This window comes from Rhyacophila brunnea, unplaced genomic scaffold, assembly GCF_057557595.1.
Source record: "Rhyacophila brunnea isolate RB1 unplaced genomic scaffold, BYU_Rbru_1.0 scaffold_22, whole genome shotgun sequence".
NCBI classification, from domain to species: Eukaryota; Metazoa; Arthropoda; class Insecta; order Trichoptera; family Rhyacophilidae; genus Rhyacophila; species Rhyacophila brunnea.
In genome coordinates, this window is record NW_028232882.1 from 945768 (window position 1) to 970413 (window position 24646).

The 24646-nt window shown below is 34.3% G+C and overlaps 1 protein-coding gene across 1 annotated transcript; it reads left to right on the plus strand.

Annotated features, from left to right (window-relative positions):
- The first annotated feature begins 2 nt into the window (after window positions 1-2).
- drk (growth factor receptor-bound protein 2 drk) lies at window positions 3-24147 on the plus strand. Its single transcript, XM_085949600.1, has 5 exons — window positions 3-534; window positions 626-723; window positions 12398-12517; window positions 15097-15262; window positions 23424-24147. Exons 1-5 carry the CDS (start codon window positions 457-459, stop codon window positions 23595-23597), a joined length of 636 nt encoding a protein of 211 aa, XP_085805726.1. The 5' UTR covers window positions 3-456; the 3' UTR covers window positions 23598-24147.
- The last annotated feature ends 499 nt before the right edge of the window (window positions 24148-24646 follow it).

Here is a 24646-nt window from a genome sequence, read left to right on the forward strand (position 1 = left end):
ATGCTATCGGCAACTTTTGGAAGTAGTCCAAATATCTGTCGATTTTACATCTGTGTGGAAAAAAGGTTTCTAAATAATAAGCGTAGCATAAAACGTTAAAAATTTTCCCGATTCGAGTCGCAGGTTATTTTGTAATAGTTTTGCGGTAATTTCCAAAAATAAGTCACGCGGCATTTCCCATCTCGGGCGCAAGTGCAGCACTTTTTTTTAGAAATGGCTGCCGGTGGGTGTGCGGTGCTCATGGCATCCCTCGGCGATCTGTGAATTCCTGTGTCCAGTGCGGAAAGAAAATGTTAAAAAGTGTTTTTTCGCATTATGTTTAGAAGTGAGGTAACTTTCCAACGAAGCGGTCTCGTGTTTTTTTGATATCGCTTCGGGTGTGAACCCTTTTGGTGCGCGTGTCCTGCTGGGATCTTGCGAAGTGACGTTTGTCAGGGTGCCCGAAATAAAGTAAACATGGAAGCGGTGGCGAAGCACGATTTCAACGCGACGGCGGACGATGAACTTAGCTTTAAGAAAAACCAAATATTAAAGGTAACGCGGCCGCACTTTTAGCGAAATTAATTTGTGAGGTAACCCTCCGTCGGCAACTTTTCATGAATCGTTCGCATCCCCATTTTTTCAGATTTTGAATATGGAAGACGATTTGAACTGGTACAGGGCGGAGCTGGACGGCAAAGAGGGCCTCATTCCCAGCAACTACATTTCCATGAAGAACCACGAGTAAGTTGCATTCATTCCCTCTGCACTAATTCCACTCACCATCCATTGCCCTCTAATCTAATACATAAATCGAGTCTTGTAGTTATGTTTTCACGTAACGAGCCTTCTCATAATTGTTTCCATTTAGATTATAATACCGTAATATAACACACCTGTGTTACTAATCGAGTTGAACACCCCTTAAGCTGACACCCTTTTGAGGAAAGCATTTTAGTTATCCAAAGAAATACTAATTGAAAAACCCTCTAATATAAAGAATAGACCATATTTGAAATACCTAGTGATCACCTACTTGTTTATAATACGTACCTAATTGTTTTCGTAACAAGTACATAGGTACACATGGGTGATATAATAATATCTATTAACAATTTTCCTTATACTTGTTTGAATGTTGAAATAAAAGGAATGGTTAGATAACAAGTAATACAATATCATCTTAATCGTGTAATTTTTACTATCATATTAATTGTCAGCGTCTAACCACTTCGTTAAATAGAAACTCTTGACAATCATAACAATCTGTCACATTGAAATACTTGTCTTCTGTTGTTCGCTTTTATTCATTATTACAGAAGCTGTCAAAATACAGGAATCCGTGAACCCATAGGCAAGCATTTCACCTTCAATCTGCTCATAACACGTTAAATCTAGATCACAATCCTGGATTATACTGACCCGATCATGACCCAGATTGAACGTGTAATACAATAAATCGGTAGCAACTGCAAACAATAATAATTTTGGTTCTGTTCGGTTATACGGAATACAGCGGAAAACGCATTTTGAAAATACCCGATAAACTGGATTATTTGTTAGTTTGGGTTAGTTTAGGTTAAGTTAGGTTTGGTTAGGTTAACCTAACAAATAATCCAGTTTATCGGGTATTTTCGAAATGCGTTTTCCGCTGTATTCCGTATAACCGAACAGTACCATAATTTTTATTGTTATGTGTACGTATGCCATGCAGATCTTGTAGTCACTAGACAGGCAAAGGTGTCATTCAACAATGGATATTAGTCACTTTATAGCTGGTTCTACCAAAGAACTTGAAGAAACCCTTCTGCAAAATGGAATCTTGTGTAATTTCCTTACCAAAATCGCTGAAGCAACTTCTAGTTTGTCATTAATGTCATTTTTCTATGCAACATCAATGAACTGCAGGTCTATCTCTTCACAGTTTTTGGGGACCCTTTTTTTTGTTCGCTTTCATATGTTTAGGCTCTATCTCTATAGAAGGTTTTCTACTGCACGCACGCACTTGCTGTTAGCTAACCCTAAGATTTGTCTACACATTTATAGAGCAGCGTTAGTATTTATTCAGGAGGTACACTTGACCATTATCAACACATGAGAATGGCCTCTACAACGATTCTGAAACGTCAAGGAAAAAGGGAGAAGGAAGTGTGTAATGTGTGTACATTGACAGCCCAAAAACAAATCATGATAGACGTGATATTCTCTATATAAATTTGTCAGGTCTTCGGTCTTACACATAGTACAGACCGACATACATTTGCCTGCAAACAAATAAACAGTGTTTGAAACTTTCACTGTTGTTTATTATCATAGATTTTTGGGTTGTCATTGCGTGTTTTTCTTTCTTTTTGCTACAGCCATTCTCAGGAGATAATGTATTGAAGTATACTGTTGGGTGTATGAATGCGTATCTGAAAACTTGTATGTATGCAGTTCGCCGTATCACACTTCACCGTGAAATATTGTATCGGAAATAGGTATATTGCTGTATATTAAAGACGGTTCAACCTCTGGGTCGTATATTACTGACATAAAATAAATGTCTAAATAGAAGACGGTTCTTGTCGGTTTACACTTTACAGGAAACCAGCGTCAAACAAATTTTGAAAATAGCCGATATACCTACTGGATTTTCGTTTAGGTTAGGTTAGGTTTCATTCTTGAATTCATGAATTTTGCCAAAATCAGCTATGAAAATTGAATTAATGTTCATATTGAATCTAATAAAATTGGATACGGTCATCTCTTTCCGATAAGAAAGTTCACGGCGAATTGTTTTACGCACAATTTACATGTAACCATGGGAATGCCATTCTAAGTGGGTCGAAAAGGGATTTGTTCAGCTGAGAGCAATTATTGTAGATCAGAGTAAAAAATCGGTAATAGTGTACTGAGTGTACTGTTTCAATTGTAACATCCAGAGATGCCTGGTCGGATATTGAATTTTGTTGCCAGAAACAATGACACTTTTAAATGTTGCCCATGGTCTTTATTAATATTGTTAGGGTTTCTTCTCAATTTCGATAGCCTCTTTTACTACTAAGTGTGAAAAATATCCCTTATTCCTCTCAATATCTTGGTTTCAAAATAGCATTCATATACCTAACAGTACACTTCAAAACATCTGTTGAATCCAACACCCAAAAATCTATTGCATACTATGTTTATTCTGCGAATGGAAAACATGTGCAAATGCACTGATAAACTAGCAAGTCTTGATGTGTTTGTGGGACATCTTTTATTCTTTCATTGGAAGTAGCGACACGTGGTCTCATAAAGTTTGCAAAATTTTTATGGGGGCAAAGTTTACAAAGGATTCTGGGAAGACATAATATAGGTATGTCGGTTTGTACTAGGTTTTAAGAGGGAAATGGAAAATCAAGTTATATGTCAGGGATGCCGAACCTATGGCACGCGAATGTTTCATTTTGAAAAGGAAAGAAATTGCTATTTTATATATTATTATACCTATTTAAAAATGTTTTTTTATAAAAAAGTTTTACAAATAAATATATACTTACATAAGTACTTATTAAAAAATAATGACGACATGGCCATGCGTATTTTCTTCGATTTTTCAAATTAAATTTACCAATCGATGCGCAAACGGAAACGCATAGAATAGATGACAAATCACATTGTATAAAAAATAGCCGGCAAATCCTTTTCAAGATAATCGTTACGTTTAATGTAAACATACAATTGCATAGGTCGTTCCTTAGGATCGGGCAATTAAAAATAAAAATATTCAATCCACAAACCTTATGAAATTAATAATCGGCAGTCATTCAAATATAACTGCTTCTTATTTTGACTCTTAAAATGGAAAACTGTTCAGTGTTGGAGAATATAATATGAAAGAAGAGTGGTTCAAATGCTTCCACGATCTCTTTGAGAATTTTGAAAATAAGACAAAAATAGTCGAAGAATAAAAGATATGCCTTCGGCTAGAATTACGGTGAAAGATAGAATATCAAGAACTCAATTGTATTTTTTTAACTTTTTTAATGGAATTCTTAAAAACTATTCTTTTCGCCGTGAAAAACTGACACAAATATTATTTGGGAAATTTTGGCACGCGTTTGTAAAAAGGTTCGCCATCCCTGTTATATGTGGTATCGCATAGGTAAAATTTCAGGTCTAACAAATTCACATGTTATTTATCAATACATGTTTTAATCCAGAACGGACATAGTAGGTTGAGTAAGTGGCTACTCTAACCTCTTTGCGAGCCAAGATCCATATTGAACTGTCAAATTAATTTCAAAAAAAAATTAAGTACCTACCTAGTAGATAAAACGGTGACTAATTTAGGTTGAAAATGTTGCAATTTCTTCCAATTACAAACTACATTAGAAAGTTTTACTGAATTTGTTTAATGAACAATGCAAGTTGAAATTAAGTTAACTTATTATGCGCATGTTCACAAATGTTCACAAAATAGTATGATAATCAGATATATTATTTACCGAAATATGACTTTATTTTAAACCAGTGATTGCCTGCGACATTGTCCGCTAGAAATACGGACATAAGGGGACATTCAACACAAGTAGAATGTTTTATTCCTTGCTTTTTTCTATCTCTCTTTCAATAATGTCCCCTGCTCTACTTTCCCGCTGAAGTAACCTCACATGCTTCATGATTAAAAAACACTACTTTAAATAGAATAGAAAAAGACAGTTCGATTTAGGCACGTTCTAGCAGCTAGCTCAATCTCTACCCAGGCGTTTCATTTTTATAAATAACCAACCGGTCAGTACCTTTAGACTCATACGTCAGTTGCTGTAGTACACATCAATGGATTTACTTGCACACATAGTGTGCAGACTGTCTCTCCAATCTCATTCTTCAAAAGTAAACGATTTGCGATGTTGTCATTGTATGGTGCTATTTGACAGGTCGTGAAAATCAGTAAAAGTCAAAATGAGTGCGCAGTGTAGTTCATTTTTTTCCCGATAGGTTTGCCACTATCGTTCTACTGCGCAGGCACAAATATCACACAGTCCGATTGTCACGTAAAAATTCAGAAGTTTCTGAACTTTTTTGTTCCATGTAATTATGCAATCTTGCAACTTGCACGATAATATGTGTTTACATGTACATTTTAATAGGTACGTACTGTCAGAAGTAAATCCATGCACGTCTAAACGGGGTATAACATCGCATAATCGACAACAGTTGGGTATTCGCGCTCACCTCACCACTCCGCCGCTGCTATCTAACCACTGTACCTACTTGTGAAGAATTATTGTTGCAAGTGCGTCACTTTCGAATTTATATTGTAACTTTGAAACCTTTTGAAATAACAATATTAGTCCAGTTGTTTTTTTGTGTTATAAATGATTAAACTGATAGACAAACATTTACAAAACAATTTTTTGTATTCAGATCTGGAAATTGTCTGCAGATGATCAAAAGGAAAATATTTCAAACCACAGTTGTACCAATTTTATTATTGTCACTTTGTGTTCTGAGTTCTATATATTTTTGAAAGAAGACATGTAAAATATTTTTTTTAATTGTAAGTAGGTACTTGGCATATAATTAATATTTTATATGTGTGACAATGTGCATGTATCATTTATATGACACAAGAATAACGGGACATAATTTATGACATAAATATTTTTCCTGTTTTGTTCAGACTTAAACCTCTGCACACAATTTAAAATTTTTGGTCTGTTAACAACATAACCCCCCTTAATTTTGTAAAACATAAACAAACCATTACCTGGGGTGGCGGTAACTTTAAAAACTAAGTTAAATGTTAACACCCCTCACATAGGTATATTATGTTTAGCATAAATACTTAAGTGAGCAACTTTATTGTGGTTTGTTGAAAAAAATCCAATATTGTTAGTAGACAGTATTACTAATCTGATGACAAATAATTTTTTCCACCTAATATTTTTATTAATACTGAGCACATGTATAAATGATAATATTATTTTGTGCACATTTCTCTTCCTAACCTGAATGAGATAGAGAATAATAAAAAATGAATATTGAATAGTGATAGATATACAGCGGTGTGTGGGTGTAATTATAGATATCTAAATACATGCACATAACACATTGGTAAATTTGGCTATGGGATATGAATATATAGGTTACATAAACTTTTTCATTTTTGTTCTATTTGTAATCTCTGAATTGGTTTTGATCCACACTGTATATTCCCTCATACTGACTATTGGATATATTTATACATCTGGCTTTTAATCTGCCATTTTGCAATACCATTGGAATTCTACTTTATGATGATAGAAAGGCCACATCATCAAAAGATTTTTTCTTTTATTTGTTCAATAATTAATCCATCCAAAATATTTACTTACTTAATTTTGTTTTTGATACCTTTATTTTATGTTTACGTATTTACGCCAAATCCACTCTAGACCATCAATTTATGTACAATGTTAAGGTCAAATACATTAATGGAAGAAGTGTTAAATTTATTATTAATTTAGGGCACTGTAAAAATCACCGTTTCTGCCATATGCGCAGTGCAATATGAAACACCGCTGTCTGGAGGTTACCTTGTTACAAGGATCAGTTGTTAGTCGTTTGCTCAATTAATGCACTGTATCCAAACACTTATATTGATTGAGAAAACAACACAGGACTTCAATGCAACTGACGGATTATAAAACCATGACCCTTAAGCCGGCGCTCCATTGGCACGCAAGTCAGACGATTTACAGTCTTCGGACATTTTTTTCACGTGGAGCACCCCATATCTGCGGACTTTTTAATCCGCAGACCAGGCTCGTTGGATTTCAATCATGTTTGATATTTTACTCTACGAGTTGCCAGACTTCGTCCGTCGATCTCTATGCAAATTCGATTTGACATTAATACGCAATCATTCGGACCGCAAAAAAATCTGTAATTGTTTTAAACATTTTCATTGATTAATTTGTTAATTTACACATTAGAAAATGAGAGATTTACCAATTATTTTTTTATTTGTATTTATGAAATTCATAAAAGAAAACGTAAAACTTGTGTTGTTTTCACTGCTATATTATTTTATGCAAGTCTACATATAAATAACACAAAATTACAGGATTATCGGAAGACATTACGATAATCGCAACTTTTGACAGCTCGACTTTTTTATTCGTTCGTTGATCAGTGGCAGAGCATAGACAAATCGGACGATTTATTGTCCTCGGACTTTTGGCTCGCCAATAGAGCGCTGGCATTATAAACAAGAATTAATTTGTTCCTTATCCAGTTTTAGGTGATAACATAATATTTTAAGATAAGTTTGTAATCATTAAAAAAATAGTTAATTAGTTACCATGTTTGCATTTAAAATGTTGGTGGTTACATTAACATTTTTATAAGGAATAGTGCCCAACTTACAGGGTCCTTGCACTTTTGCTCAGTATTTAATGTATATTTTTTTGCAACTGTAAACATTTTTCCACAGATGGGTCAAATATTTATTTTTTATGATTACTTAGAACAGATTAAAAAAATACACTTACAACTTAGGTATGTTTTATTTAATTTTTTAATCTGAGTATATAAAAACAATAATGATTCAGTCTCTGATAATAAATGAATAATGTACTTAATTAAGAATAAAGGGAAATCATATTTCATTTATCAATCTGTCTTTATATTGTAGTAGATTTTTGGGTTTCGACCATGTGTCCTTCCTTCTTTACTCGACGTTTCGGGCTCGTTGCAGAGGCCATTATCAAGAGATGATATGTTTTATGATGAAAATGTAGTGTAGGTATATGAATGTAAACCTTGCTCTAAGAATGTCAAAAGGAATCTGATTAGCTAAGAGCAAACATTGCTCAGAGTAATGTGTCAATCGTTATGATCAGAGATACCGGCTCGAATATTGGATTTTGCTGATAGTGCCGGAAGCCATGACGTTTTTAACCGTAATAATCCATCATCCCTATTAATATTTTCAGGGTTTCTATATATTTGCACCGATATATAGACACAAATATTGTTTTCCATAGTGGAATGAGTGGATGCAGTGATATATAAAAATTTCCTTGTAGACAATTCTTTGTAGAAAAATTCCCCTGTTTGTTGCACCGACATTAATGAGAAAAGATATTTTTTCTTGGGTTCACGACTGTCTAAATTTTTAGTATTCAAAAGTGAATTAATATATTATGAACCATGCCCTTGCTTTTTTGCAAACGGTGGGTCAGAGAGATAATTAAGTACCTAAGTAAAGACATTAAATAAGTTCCAATAAATTTTCCTTTTCTTCAAAAAATATGGCAATTTTTATAGAGAAATGTATCTCAGTCTGGAGGTATTAATTATTTAATCCTATTTTTTTTCCCAACCTTGTCGGATCCTAAGATAATATGGGCCTCCACAGAGTGTTTCACAAGAAATGGATGGTCCTATTAGGTCCAAACATACGTTGAAAACAATATCCATATTTGCGAGACCCAAAATTCGAACCTGGGAGCCACGACATTATAAGTCGATGCGTTAGCCGACTTATGCCATTGTGGGCGATAATCTTAAATACTTAGGAGAAAACGAATACTAAATGCAATGTGTGTGTGAACATGACGTGTGTAGTGAGTTGAAAAGTTTCTTTTGTGCAGTGAGTAGTGAGCTATCTATATTATTAAAATAATTCATTCATTGTTATGCAAGGGAGCCCTACTTCACACACGTTCAATGCAATCACAATAGAGCCAGAGTTTTTTCTGCATTTCACGGACAAGAAAATCACACATTGTACTACTATATTTTACATACGTTATAGACAAAATGTGCATTGTATGAGGGTATGTCTGTAACAGAAAGGAATAGATATACCTACGACCAGTGATTCCAAACCTTTGTTGTTTGGCGACCTTTCGAAGGATTTTGTAAAATGCATACTGCCCCTAAACAGTTTGCATGATCTGTCTACGTTAGGGGTAGTCAATCTTTTTATACCTACTGGCCCTACCGCCCACTTTTGTATCTCTGTTAGTAGTAAAAAATATTAACCGCCCACCGGTTCCACAGTAATGGTGATTTATAAGGTAGGAAAGTAACTTTACTTTATAAAATTTATAAAGCAGAGTTACAGCAAGTTAAAGCATATAATAATAATTACTTACCAAATGCTTTGATGACTTTCGCTAAGTTTGGCAGAATAAATCTTTATAAAACAACATACTGTAAAATGTTAAATCTATCTTTTTATTTATATTTTGCATACATAGAAGCTTAACGGCCCACGTGCTCGTCGTAGGTCAAAATTGATTTTTTATTGTATTTTCAAACCATGATCCTGGACACTCCTTAAACGTTGTAGATAATCTATTTATATAATTTTGAAGCCTTATTATCCTTTATAGTTATTTTAAACATTTGATGACTGCATAAAGTATTTTTGTTACATAAAATAGTATTCTTTTAAACCTCTCGCTCTAATGTTTTAGAATATAGTCATATTTCGGTAAATAACTGTGCAGTGGTGTTAAGATTTTTTACATTTATTAATTTTTAATCCCATTTATAAAACCATTAGTATAATTTATTACGAGATAATTTTTGTAAAATATTCACGATAAAAAATTATATTGATAATCTCTGTGATCCCAAATTTGACAAGAATTAGGCATTTTATTATTCAAAAAATCGGCAAGATTAACACATTTGAAGATGATTCTAAAGATACTTATTATAAGCTATGTCTTCGACCATTCAAGTGTGATAAACATCTTATGAATAATGATTGCTTTATAATAATTATTGACCTAAGAATAAGATAGTGTTTTTTTGAAATACGCCATTTATTTTGTCATTCCCCAGTGGTTAAGCTACAACATACGGCCGTAGCCATAAATTGACAAACTATAATTGTATAACCGAATTTTTTTTTATTTTAACGGTACATGTTCAAACACGCGCGTTAATATCATTTTACTCCCTACAAACACTATCTATATTATTATAAATGATCATTATTCATAAGATGTTTATCACACTTGAATGGTCGAAGACATAGCTTATAATAAGTATCTTTAGAATCATCTTCAAATGTGTTAATCTTGCCGATTTTTTGAATAGTAAAATGCCTAATTCTTGTCAAATTTGGGATCACAGAGATTATCAATATAATTTTTTATCGTGAATATTTTACAAAAATTATCTCGTAATAAATTATACTAATGGTTTTATAAATGGGATTAAAAATTAATAAATGTAAAAAATCTTAACACCACTGCACAGTTATGTACCGAAATATGACTATATTCTAAAACATTAGAGCGAGAGGTTTAAAAGAATACTATTTTATGTAACAAAAATACTTTATGCAGTCATCAAATGTTTAAAATAACTATAAAGGATAATAAGGCTTCAAAATTATATAAATAGATTATCTACAACGTTTAAGGAGTGTCCAGGATCATGGTTTGAAAATACAATAAAAACTCAATTTTGACCTTCGACGAGCATGTCCCCCCTTAAAGTCTGATGAAATAACATTTAATTAATTAAATTATTAATGAGATCCCTGAGGCTGATGCTGCGAAACTAAATACTGGATATCTGGCTCAATTTTTGTGAGAAACAAACGAAGGTCTCCTCTTTCGGGAATATTCAGGCGGTTTCTTTCTTTGGTAATAATATGATTAACAGCACTAAAGCCTGATTCCACAAGATATGAGTTAGGGAAAGGTATCAATAAACTGAATATCGTTTCACTTGCGTAACATGAACTAAACTTATGCAATGGTGATACCAATAGTATATTTTCTGAAATTTAGATGGTCACGGGGAATTTTAGGAAAACATAATGAAAATGTTTTTAAAACCCCTACCGCCTAACATGGAAGCTGGAACGCCCACTAGTGGGCGGTAGGGACCAATATTATCGTATTAATATTATCGGAGATCTTTTATTAGTGTGCATATGGCGTGGTGGGCCGAGCTATTTCATTAAAATATATTTTATTGAAGTAAACTTTATAAATGTAGGTAAGTACCTATATTTTATTCCTTGTTTGTTATTAATACCCCGTTTACACACATGCATGGATTTACTGCTGACAGTTCATATTAACCAGGGTTTAATTAATTTTTTAAAACTAACCAACACTATCTGCATATCGTAGCTTAGTTCAATGAAAACAAATATGTATGGCTGACGGTTTAGTGTGTTCTATTTATATCGGATATTAACAGCCTACTACCCCTTTTACACGTGCATGGATTTACTGTGCACAGTAAGAAAATGTATGGGGAAACATGTATTATCCTGCAGTTGTTCTAATTTTTTATGCACAAGTAAGATCTGCACTTGCGCAGTAGAGAAAGATAATGGCTAACCTGCCGGTAAAAAAACCAACTACTCATTTTGAGGTTAACCGATTTTCAATACTTCCTATCAAAATAGTACTATAAAATGACAACATTGCGTCTCGCTTACTCTTGAAGAATGAGATTGGAGAGACAGTCGGCACTTTTACGTGTAAACAGTTATTGTCACGATATTTTAAAATACACACTCATGGTGCAAGTAAATCCATGCACGTGTACAGGGACTATTAAACGATAGTGGCGAACCTGTCAGAAAAAATACAGACTATACCCCGCAGCGCATTTTGATGTTTACCAATTTTCACAACCTATCAAATAGCACCATACAATGACAACAACGCGTCTCGCTTACGTTTGAAGAATGAGGTTGGCGAGACAGTCCGCACTATTTATTACGTGTAAATAGTTATTATCGTTAGTTTAATTTACACACTACAGGTGTTGTCAGTACCTAATAAAAGTAAAAATACATCGATCTTAGAACTAGAGCTAGGTCATTTACTTTTGGGTATGTCATATCCTACCACACATACTATGTTTGTATTTGCCATCAATATGTACCGGGTTAAGATTCTAACTATGGTGTTTGATAATACTTGACAGGTATTTCAAAATATGTTATCTACATTATATATTATGGGTATTCAATCATTTGATTTTGAATTTGAATCAAATATGAAAAAAAAATAGTTTTCGTGTTTATGGTCAAAGAGCAATAATACACATTTATATATAGGTACATGTTTATTTTGTTAATTGAAATTGCACATATGACTCCATTATAATGGTTGTAAAATATTATTTATTTTATCTCTAAATACGCCAAGTTTTAACAGAAAATGATTTGAAAGAGTTTATCTTAACCCGAATAAAAAAATACACAAATTGGCCTAGTGCCAAAATTTAAATGATTTAGCAGTTATTGGCAATAAATGACTCATATACTTTTATAAAATGAATAAACATTTTGTAATAGGTACCATTATTCTTTCAATGCACTTTTGAAGCTGATTTCACTGGTTGATTTTCTCATTTATGTGAAAATCTGATTTCCAATGTACTGTGTTGTAATGCGATGCGGTGTCTTTTTGTCCAGCTGGTACTACGGGCGCATCACGAGAGCGGACGCGGAGAAGCTGCTCCTCAACAAGCACGAAGGCGGTTTCCTCATCCGCATCAGCGAGTCCAGTCCCGGAGACTTCTCCCTCTCTGTCAAGTATGATATTTTTCAATCCACACGATTTGATTGATTTGTCATAAAACGGCTGGTGTATCTGAAAAATTAAATCGCTCGTCTTTTGACCCTGCTCATACACATCTCGTTTGAAAAATTTGTAACAATACTCGATGATCCTGCTCATGCAAATGTCATTCTCTCCGCGACACAGATCCATATTGTATATAGTCAACTTGCTGTGAAAAGACACACTAAATCAATAAACATGCAATTTAAAATTCTATACAACTGTTATTAACATTCTGTAAATGGGGTCTCATTCATTACTATCACATGGAAAAATATTGATATTTCAATAAATATTTGCCATCTGTCTGTTTGTACGCATGGGGAAATGTGTAGGAGAGAGCGAGACAGGGAGAAGACAAATTTATTAAAAGGTGTAAGATGAGAGAAAACGCACAAGTAAACTCCAAATTTGAAAAATAAACTGACACGCAAATAAAGGAATCATTTATTTTAATCGGGTTGCAAAAGAAAAGAAATGATAAAATACAGTTTGACAGATACTTATAGTACTAGCATATCACCACATCGATGAATGTTGACAGCTGACACTGTCACCTGGTAATTTTTTCTAGTTTCTTTACGTTTATACTGTTTGAAGAACAACAAATCATGCCAGCACCTTCAAATAATATACGGTTGCTATGAAAATAATGTCATTGACATAATATATAATAGGTATATTGTGTTCGTGGGATATACTCATATAATCATATGAAGCAGTTACATCTTTTAATTCCTGGTTCACTCATAAATAAGTAGTGGTATTACGAAAACTGCTTCTAACTAATTTTTTACTTATGTGTCACTTGTACTCGTTTAATCCTCAGCGCCTAAATTGCATTTAGAATTTTGGTTAAGTAAATTCGATACAGTTTCAGTATTTGTATAATATATTTTTACGTTATCAATATGTAAGTATTCATTCAATACATCATGCATTGCCACTAAAGCGCCGGATAGACGCTCATGCTTTAACACAAGCTTACCTGCGCAAACCGGTTTGTATCGGGAAGCCCGTGTGTATGGACGGGAAAACTGTAGCTTGCGCAAACCAAAAAGCGCTGTAAAAGTAGTTTGCACAAACTATACCGCGCAGGCAAGTCGCTGCCGTCTGCCCGGCCATAAGATAATATAAATATTTATACAAAATTAATTTCAGAAAATTAATGATTATTCCTATAATAAACTTTCTTTTTTTTTAAAGCGGAGTATTAGTTGTATTTTCATGATTTATTGTAATGAAAGAATGGTAATATAGTATCAGCAACCTGGGTATATTATCATTCAAGCTGTTTAAATCTTTTATGTAACAACTTTGTCATTTCCTGTTCATTTATATTAGACCACAGTGTTCTATATACCACCAAAATTAAGATATAATCAATTATGGAATTACATGGAAATTTAGTTATTTATTCAGAGACTTAACAATAGACAATACGATCTTCACTGTTGGACATTTTGTCTTTGGTAATATTTAAATTTTGTCACATCAGAGGTTTTAATAGCTCAATAACATTATATTCTACAAAAATGTCAGTTGATGAATTTCGCAATAATCCTACGATATTGTGTGGTTGAAAATGAATTCTGTCCACAATAATAGTGCGTAATATTGAAAATTCACACGCATTTATTTACAGCATTGATGCACAATCTTTTTGTGAGGGGAAACAATCCCATTGTACTTAATCATATGGTCATAATATTTGTAACTCACAATTTTGATGCGCATTCATTTGTTAAATGTGCCGCAAGCTGTACGGGCGATTAATGATTGAAAGCCTTTTACCATGTTTCACTGAATGTATTTTATTTAGTCGGTCCGCGGGTTGTGCAAGACTGGTTTTCAGCATTTGATCACATAGACACGAATGATGACAGATTATCCATAAATAAGAAAGCAATACATTGGTATATATTTTATAAATCTAATAGATCCAAAACAACTTTTTTTCAGGAAACAGTAAAAACTCATCTGGTTTGAATTTTTTTTCTCCGCTCATGGATACATTCAGAGTCCGCATTCAGTTTGGGCTTACTTGCATCAAAGCAATGTAAAATCTCATTAGCTGAAAACCACCCTATGCTAATCGGCTGACACCACATCGTCTGCATACTGTCAATTACCAATAGGCTGACCAATGAACGGTCCCAACTGCTTTACGAACACTCGGACATTGTGTACGCGTTAAATCTATGCTAATCATTGGTAAAACTGTCCATGTTTTACAAGATAGATTGACAAGTAACTTGTTTTCGTATGTTGCTAATGTGTCCACTTAAATTTCGAGATATTGTCTATTACATGAGAAGTTAATGATCTTTTAATAATACGCATAATAAGCATGCGATCAGTGGAATAGTGTTTAATTTAGTGCCTGCTCTGAATATAGCATTGATCAATATTTTGGCTGTTTATTAAAAGGTTTCACTGATGGCATTAATAATGGTGTAATCTCAACTGATAATAATCTAATTAAATTATAAATATTCTTCACATGCAGTTTATCTTCGATGAAGTTGACATAATGAAATGTATGTTTCAGATGCTCAGATGGCGTACAGCATTTCAAGGTGCTGCGGGACGCGGGTGGCAAATTCTTCCTGTGGGTCGTGAAGTTCGGGTCGCTCAACGAACTGGTGGAGTACCACCGCACCGCCTCTGTCTCGCGCTCCCAGGACGTCAAGCTGCGAGACATGGTGCCCGAAGAGGTGACGCTTCCTTCCGTCTCGACCCCGCTCTCATCCCTCACCGCTCACTCCGACACGTATCATCCTGTATTGACCGCTTCAACTTTATTTACATTTACCTTGAAATTCATAGTTGATGTTACCGATCAAAGATGCTGTTTAAATTTTTATTGTCCGTGAACAAATTCAGTTTTCTTATTATCTCCATGTGTAACAAGTCTGGTGATATTCGTGTACATTCACACTGCCGGTGTGGAAACAGATATCTTCATTTATATATGTCTGGATGCATAATTTATTTATAATCAAAAGGTCAATAATAAAACTTAGCTATGTGAAACAGAGCAAATGACAATTAATTCCTACTACATATAGTATTATCAACCAAAGTTTAAAAATGACTTAAGTACATATTATGGTATATTCTGTTAAATATTTTTTAATGCAGGATCAATGGTAAGCTTTATCATCACTCTATATGTAAAAAAGAACAAACTGAAATATACGAGGTATTTATTTTCAAAAACCGATAAATCCACGATTCAATATTTGTGTTGGGACGACATTTTTATGTTTCTTGCGTGTTTCTAAGTGGGTGATTTTAAGGACAGTTTTTCTTTTCCATTGTGTTTTTAAATTGGAATAATATGGACGCTTTTATTAGCTAATAAACCTTTTATTGATGTAAATGTATGCAAAATAAATTGGACATATCGGCATTTATTTGCATTTAATCGATTTCATTTAAGTCATCAAGTACTTTTGGCGTGTTGCGGAAGTGAAATTGTCTACGTGCGGTTAATACAAGGCGATTGTGTTGGAGAGCTATATCCCTTTATATGATGTCATTATCTCGAGTGTTCTGTTCCATATCTTTTCAATTTTGCTTGTTTTTTAACTGTTGTATAAAGAGTTGTTTTGCCAATTTTTTTTGTTGATAAATATCTACCCACATAACGTATGCTGGCGAACTCTGTCCCGCTGTTATCTAGTTGTACTCCCATTTTAGCGGGCGCCCGCCCGGTCCTCGTGCGTGTTTATCTGTTACTCCCTCACATGTTCACCGCTGCCCGTCTAATGTTTGGTCTTCCGACAGGTCTGACGTTTCGCGCCAGTACCCAATCACGAGGTACTTTTGCCAATCTATTATCAGCTCACGAGTCATGCCGCCATCATTTCTCAGTGTTCGATGTGTCGATACATAATACTAATGCATTCTGTTTGTTTCTCTCATCCGGACGTCCATTCTCCATCGCTGTATTTCTTTCTCGCTAATCGAAGCATGCACTTGTCTGTGTCCGCGTGCCTCTCTCAGCCCGATGTTCTCTGCCGCGAAACACTCATCTATCGCATGACGCGTCTCCTGACTTAATTTAATTTTCCCGAAACTACATAATTGTAAAGTTATATTTACCTGATTAGTTCGACCGTCTGTTCAGTCTCAGTCCATCAGTTTTAGTTATCAGTGAAAGTAAAGAGGTGCCAGTATTTTAATTGCACCCCGATGTTTTGTTAAGTTTGCGTTACTAAAAATTCATCTGTCATTGTTGCGATTAGTAATCATGGCATGATAAAGGAGGAACGACACGTTATTATTGTGAAAAATCATTACACATATAGGGAAAGTTATTCGAAAACAGTTCGCAATGTTCTTGGAACTAATGTAACAAATAAGTCCACAGTTCGAAGTGATTAAGAATTTCAAGGAAACTGGTTCAATTGTGGATAGTAAATCAACTGTGTATCACACTTTTGACCTCATTGCCGCAGTGAACTTTCCAATGTTGCTAATAGTCCAGGAACATCAATTCGCAGTCTTTTACAACAATTGAACATTTCGAGAAGCACCTTGCAGCGTATTGCACGTTTACAAGCTTCAATTATCACAAGAACCAATTAGCCATCTGAAGAGCTGAGTATTTTAAATCCAGCGCTCTTGTTGGTATCATTTATTATTTATTGTCTCCCAGCAATATTTAGCATGTGGAAGGTTATGATCTATCATGATATTTGAAGCCTATTCTATTACTGTCTCGGCGTACTAAAATCATACAAAGCTGGTGCGCATCTATGATTCGGAAACCTGAACATTATCTCTGCAAAATGAATGTTGTTGAAAGAAATAACAGATAGCATCAATCGGAAGAAAAGATATAATAATTATGTACTGCTGAGTCAGTCTATATTACAATTCAAGCACAGTTCAATCAATCAAGGTTGACAGTCTGCACATGTTGTCATGTCCACCATATGGATGACCATGAACCGGTGAAGAGAGTAATATCTACCAAACCAATTGATTGTGTGAGAAATGGAGAAAGGCTGGTTTGAAGGTAGACAAAAAGGACGAGTGCGAAATCTTTCCGGTGATAGGCGGCGGCTCGGAGAACTGCATCCCCATCTCTCGTTTTTCAGTACTCACAATACTTCGAAATCGAAAACCATAGACAAGATACAACACGAGCGTCGCCGCCAGGTCTCACGTTAAAGATTTCGCAGTCTAAGAGCATACTACGTAGTCTGAAAAATGGCAGTGCTACAAACATGTGGAAGACAAGCTTTCTTCCATGAAGATGAAGTTTTAATTATATGAAATTGAAAAGAAGTTGCTAAGGTCCATCCATGCTTAAATTAGCTGGATGTCATTTTGCATTGCATATTGGTTTGTCACAAGATTCACACGTGTGAAATTTTTGTCAGGGCCAAAATAAGATAGAAATGTCTTGCATTGATGTTTCAAGCCTGAAAGAAGTCTCGTTCAATGATCAACTTGCTTCTTACACTGGATGTTTCGGGTTCAATTCCCAGTGAGGTCACGATACCTGTTGTGGCATTAAAGAAACACAGTTTGTATCTAAAAAGAATTGTCAACAAGCAGGCGGTCTTTTATTTACAAGCAAAGCATTGTTCAATGCTTGCTAACACATAAAATATTAATTTATCTATACAGTAAACTCCCGATTATTCGTGCACGATACGGTGTAAACAACGATATATAGCTCTTATGAAAATTCGAACTGATATTAGATATTAGAAAATCATTGAAAGATTTCTGCAAACAAACCAAAATCACATTTTCTTAATAAATAACGAGTATTAAACATGTTAAAATTATTGTCTGCTTTACAAATGTATAATATGTAGTATTTTAAAAAGAAAAAACCATAATTCGGATCATCCGTGTTTTTCGTTTATTTGTGCCGCCTCTCCCCACCGTTAGTCCGGATAATCGGGAGTCTACTGTATTTACAAAATCTACTCTACTAAAAATAATGCACGATACACAAAGTTCGCATTACTCCCTTTATTACAGTATACCTAACTCTCGTTCAATGTAAATTTTTGTTCCTGAAGAGTTGTTGCCTGATTCGTTGCTATCACGCCAACGTATATTTATTAAAAAAGTCTGTCGTAAATCGAAGTTTTATTTTGTATATCAAATTTATGGGGTAACTTTTCAATTCCGTTATATTCAGCATAACGAGTGGCCGTTAAGCGAGAATTAAGTATAGTTCAATATCTTTGCGGTGCATGCGTAACTGAAACTGAACGGACGTCCAGACTGACGCTGTGAGTGTCCCTGACCGCTTCCTTATTTTGCAATCATCCTTATCTTTGCGCCTAAAATTTTCCTGCATCAGACAATAGATGTGACTCTTGCACCATTGCTCCGTCTATTTCAACTGTACACATGCAGCTGTTTGAACGCTGACGCTTTCAATTTATTACTCTGCAAATAATTAGACTATTCCATTGGAGGGGATGAAAGCGGTGCAAAGTGAACATGCTGAGACGCTTCTCCTTCGTATTAATTAACACTCGCACCTTTCCGATCTTTTCCTCCCGGCCGATGAAGCTTTTGTGACTCCTTTTAATTAAAATTGCATTGTCTAAATCCACCTGCGATGTGACTCACTTTCCACCCGCTACACTATCGAGTCAACATTCAAGTGTTCAACTGAGGCAGATCTGCTCAGTTGAAAGCAGTAAATCGGCCAGTCATTATGATGACCGCGAAGTGAAATGAGTCTTTAGATTTTGAGCCTTCCATATCAGTAAAGCAAAATAAATTAAATACAATTATTTTTTTAAAACAGACCAGAGATATGCCTATTAGAAAAAATGTTTGCACCAAATGTGACTTAAACCCACAACTTCTGTATCAAACCCATTAAATGCTGGGATGTATTAGCAAGGCGGTAGGCCTCGAATTTCTTTATAAAAAAACATTTCTTTTGTACCAAAAGAAATATCATAAAGACTTTTATTTTACCATGATTCCAGAAGATGGGCACACTGCCATCTTCTGGACATGGTACACTGTATTAAATAATTTAAAACAATCAAACGGGGCTAGTATAATGAGTATAGTACAACGTGGTGTATACATGCTCATTTTCTATGGCCAGCCTTGCTCACAAGGAATTATAGAGCATGTGAACGCCCTTAAGGTCCGGTTAAGCTACCGATATAATTCCAGATTGCAATGGTTAATGGAAAATGTCCCATTTGATGTGAATATTCTTCAAATAGGTATATTTCTGATGTGTTACAAAAAATATTTTAATTCAATAAAGAATGTGAAGTACATACTTACATTCTTAAATATAGTGTATCTTTGATTTTACTTTCCTGTAAAATCATGTTCCAAAAAGAACCATAAGAAAATATCCATTTTCCATTACAGCACCGATATCTAATATTTTGCTGTGTGTGGAGTACCCCTGATGAGTGGAGATATTGTGTCACAAGGTTGATTGATAGCGATTCTGTCAACCCATTGGATACAAACACACACGTTGAAGAAATATTTTATGAATTTGATTTTGTAACTAGAAACTGTGACACATGGAATAAGATCCAGGCGTTTTTTTTTAATTTACAGATATAAATTTAATTCATGACTAATTTAAAAAAATAAAACTAATAAATAATCTATTGAATTTGTTACTACGACGTCAAAAGGTTAATTTGAGTGATTTTGGAGTCACCGTCTTTCACATGGCACCCACGTTTCATCCCGCATTGCCTTAAAACAAAATAAGTCCAGTTCTTTACACCAATCATTTGCCAATTTTTTGAAAATGCTTCAAAATTCAAAATATTTGTTTTCAGCGTTATTTATTTCAAAGAACTGGGTTTATTTTATTTTATGTATTTAAGAAAAGCTACATATTTGTTTTCATCATTTTGCTTGTGTGTAAAAAAAATCACTGTCCAATCGCAAGAATTTTTATTAATAATTTTGTGAAGTATGTGTATTAACTTTACTGTTTTTAGTGTTTTGATGTTGATATGGAATGATATTTCTAAGCAGTGTTCAGAAATTGTGAGAAATCCTAGTTACGGACTGCATAATTTTGTTGTAGTTGTGGTCCCAATATTGAAGCTCGATTTGTTGAAAAAATTGAAAATTTATGTTTTTTAAATTAAATATAAAAAATATTATAACTATGAATTAGTCAAAACTGTCTACGACAAAACATAGAAAACTTAATAAACCAAATTTTAATAATAAATATGACCATAAAATATATCGTCTATGTATGTTCAATACCGCGGAAGAACCATTTGTCAAAATGTTCAGGAGGAACAAAAAAACCTTGAAATTTCGTCAATAAAAAAGATAAAAAATAAATTTAAATGCAGTTTATTGTGTTTCCTGTTTTATATTACAAAATATATTTTTACTATCGTATGCGTCTGTGCAAATTCAGTGGTGGCACATACGCGGTATTGCCATAGGATTATTTTGTAAATCAGTTGGACCTTACGCGGTATTGCCGCAACTCTCCGCTCGTCCGCTGTATTGGATCTAGGGATATACGCGGTCTTGCTTGCTTCTTTACTATGGATAATTCATGCGCGGTATTGATTTTAGCTGAGTGCGAGTAGTCTGTTGGTCAATTTCAAAATTTGAATGTACCAATCAATGCGGCTTATGCTGTTTAACCGAGAGCGCCAAAAATATGTATTTTGAACATATTGGCTCATACACGGTATTGAACTTACATAGACGATTCGTGGGTATTCTGCGAAAAAGCACTAAGTCAAAATTTTGCTGTTTTGACTTAATGATGAGGTAATCTTATTAAGAGTACACTCTATAGTCTACAAAAACACACACAGTCATATCTATAAAACTGGCGAAGATAATTTATGTTATAAGTCAAAAAGACATACATCAATTCAGAGAAAAGGCACTAAAGGGACTTAGTGCATTTGCTTCTCTCATTCTCAGGATATATTCACAAAATTCTGCGTGCGAAACTGAACTAAGTCATACTCAAAGCAATATCGCAGAAAGGAAATATGTATAAAACAAGTTAAGACCGTCCAAACTTTCAAACTCGATTATCTCAAAACTAGTATTTTTGACTTAATGCTTATTCGCAGAATACCCACGAATGTAATAATAAGATGGGGTCTTTTGACAAATTCACAAAAAAAAAAAAAATTTATTGATTAATACAGTTTAAATTGTAAATTATCAAAAAATTGTCTCAAATTGCAAGCTTCATATTTTTCCGCTAGGTGCCTCTGTTAGGTAGAGATATCGCCTTAACAGCCTATCTCCACCCCTCGCCACTGGTTTAGGTTGAAGAATGACAATGGGATAGTATGGTAGATAGATTACTGGATAATAGATCACTGCTTACTTGAAATTGAATATGCCTAGAATAATACACTGTTGTGAGACATGATAACGTAGTCACTTATCCAAAATAAATATTCCAGACCTTATGGTGAGTGATGTTAAATAAAGAGTATTCACACTCGTTATATATTAAAATATGGTAAAACAAAACAAAGTAATTAAATCAGAAAAAAGTGTTGGGGATGTCAATTAAACATAGAAGTATATTCGCATTTACTGTTGGAATTGAGTCAGGGCTATATTAAAATTGTTAATGAATTATATAATAGGTATACAATTTATTTCGATTTTGATGATTTTATATTACAGTCGAACTCGGTTAATACGATCTCGGACATAGCGAGATCTCGGATGTAATGAAGAAACATTCGTTGACATTTTGGTTTATGATTGTCTCCATACATTTATTCACTGTTACAACGAGCAACTCATCGGATATACCGAGCTAAAATACTGTTAATGTGTCGGATCGTTTAAAAACATTTCGACCCTAAGCAATAAAATCCGATAGGACAGGGTGCCAGGGTTGGATTACGTTTATGACATTATGTCACTAAGTACTTACCTAATGTTTATAACACTATGTGTCTAAGTACCTACCTAATTGGTGTTTCGCTGACAATAATAAAAAAGTATCCACGCATATGGTTGAAAAATCCAAGGTTTGTGAAGTCCGTAGGTACCTACCAGCGTTCATTATAATAAACAATTTCTTTTTTAGATTATGAATGCCATGCTTGTTTCAGGGATATTTACGATGGTTCAGATTTTTTATTTTCGACTTTTAGTGTAATGTGACCGCTCTACTAAAAATACCTATTTTCTGATATAACGAGTAACGCTTATAACGAGCAAATTCAGTTGGTCCCATCTTCTTCGTAATAACCAAGTTCGACTGTAATTAAAAGATATGTTTCCTTTGAAATAATTGGGTGATATTATTAACCCATTGAATAGAGAGAAGTTAGATTTTGCAGGATTTATTATTCAAATAAATTCTTTTAATATCTATAAGTATTGAATTCTTCTATTATTTATTTATATTTTAAGTCAATTTTATGAATCAGTGGAATCAAGAAAACATGTCAAAAATATATAGTTTTTTGTGTTTTTTTATACAAAATGACAAAAATAAAAAGTCTCGTAAATGATAGAAAGATATACTAAAACTGGAGCTAAATACAATACTTTTCAAGATATTTGGAAGATGAAGGGCCATTATATTATGTTTTATACTCTCTCAAACACTTTATATCTAGCGAACTGATCACTATTTTGACAAATTTTAATAAAAACTGATGAATCAAATAATTCTTAAATAATATATATCACACTTTCAATAACTAACATCGTAAAATGTTTGATTTTCACCATGTCCTGCATCCTGTAACGGCGGCGCCAAATTAGCGCCGATTATCCCCAATGTCTTAATAACACATATCGTATGTCATCTTTTCAATTGAAGTTGTTTCAAATGTATGTTAATATGTGTATTAATGGTGTGCGCGTGTATGTTGTGTTCAGGTGCTGGTGCAGGCGCTGTATGACTTCACGCCGCAGGAGGCGGGCGAGCTGGAGTTCCGGCGCGGAGACGTCATCACGGTCACGGACCGCTCCGACAACCACTGGTGGCAGGGAGAGATGGCCAACCGGCGCGGGCTCTTCCCTGCCACCTATGTCACCAGCTACCACTCATAGTACACCCTGCCGCCCGCTCCTCCCCTCTTGTTCGTCGCCTCTCCCCGGGGGCCCTCTTGCTCGCCCGCTTTCGGAAATATTCCAAGAGGACTATGAATATTGCATTATGTAAAATAAACAGTCCGATTGTCGACCTAAGATGATATCGTTTCTTGTCGCCGTTCACTCCTGACAATCGAGTTTTACAGTCGATTTTAAATATTGGCGTATACCGGAAGAAAATCAAATGATGAAGAAAGAGACGATTAAAAATGTTATCTCACGATTGTGGGGTCAGAACATAACCAGAGGGTGTCCTCGATATTTTGAATTGAACCGGTTAATTCTTCAGTCTCTGTTTTAACAGTTTTGACGTCATGAGAATTGACATTTTGTTGGAAACAAAAAATGGATCTTCCGTAATACGCACCTCACATCCGAACAATGCAACGCACGTGTTAAAAAAAATGTGAGAACATTGAGTTTGAGTTTGTCTCTCGGTTTGTTTTTATGATTGCCGAATTGTGGTCTGTTTCTCTGTGCCGTTATGTATAATTGAAGATTTCTGATGAAAAATGACAATATATTTTCACATCTCAACAGTTTCATTTGTCAATCAATCAGCACCAAAAGACTGTTGTGAAATTTTAGTCTTATTGATAAATAGATATAAAAATATAAAAGCCGGCCGATAATATTGCTCACAGAATTAATACTGACATCTGTTCTTCCGGCCACGCTATCCTGTTAAATGTTACTACCTTAATATTATCATTGTTTCAATCGTAAACCAATGTCAAGCGGGACAGCAATGAAGCGTAGGCACCGTACCGTACTCAAAACTATGTATTGCTCAGAAAATCTTAAGTAGAAACTAATATTAATTATATTATTTGTACATGCCCCCCATCAAGGTGATTCTGTCACTTCCTTATGATTTATGTTTCATTTGATTATTTTACTCTGAAACAAATCATTACTATGTATTTTCCTTCAGAAAATATCAGCTATGCGTATAGTTGACGGTTTACTCGAATTTTTGTCAGGAGTCAAATTCGAATACCCTGCAA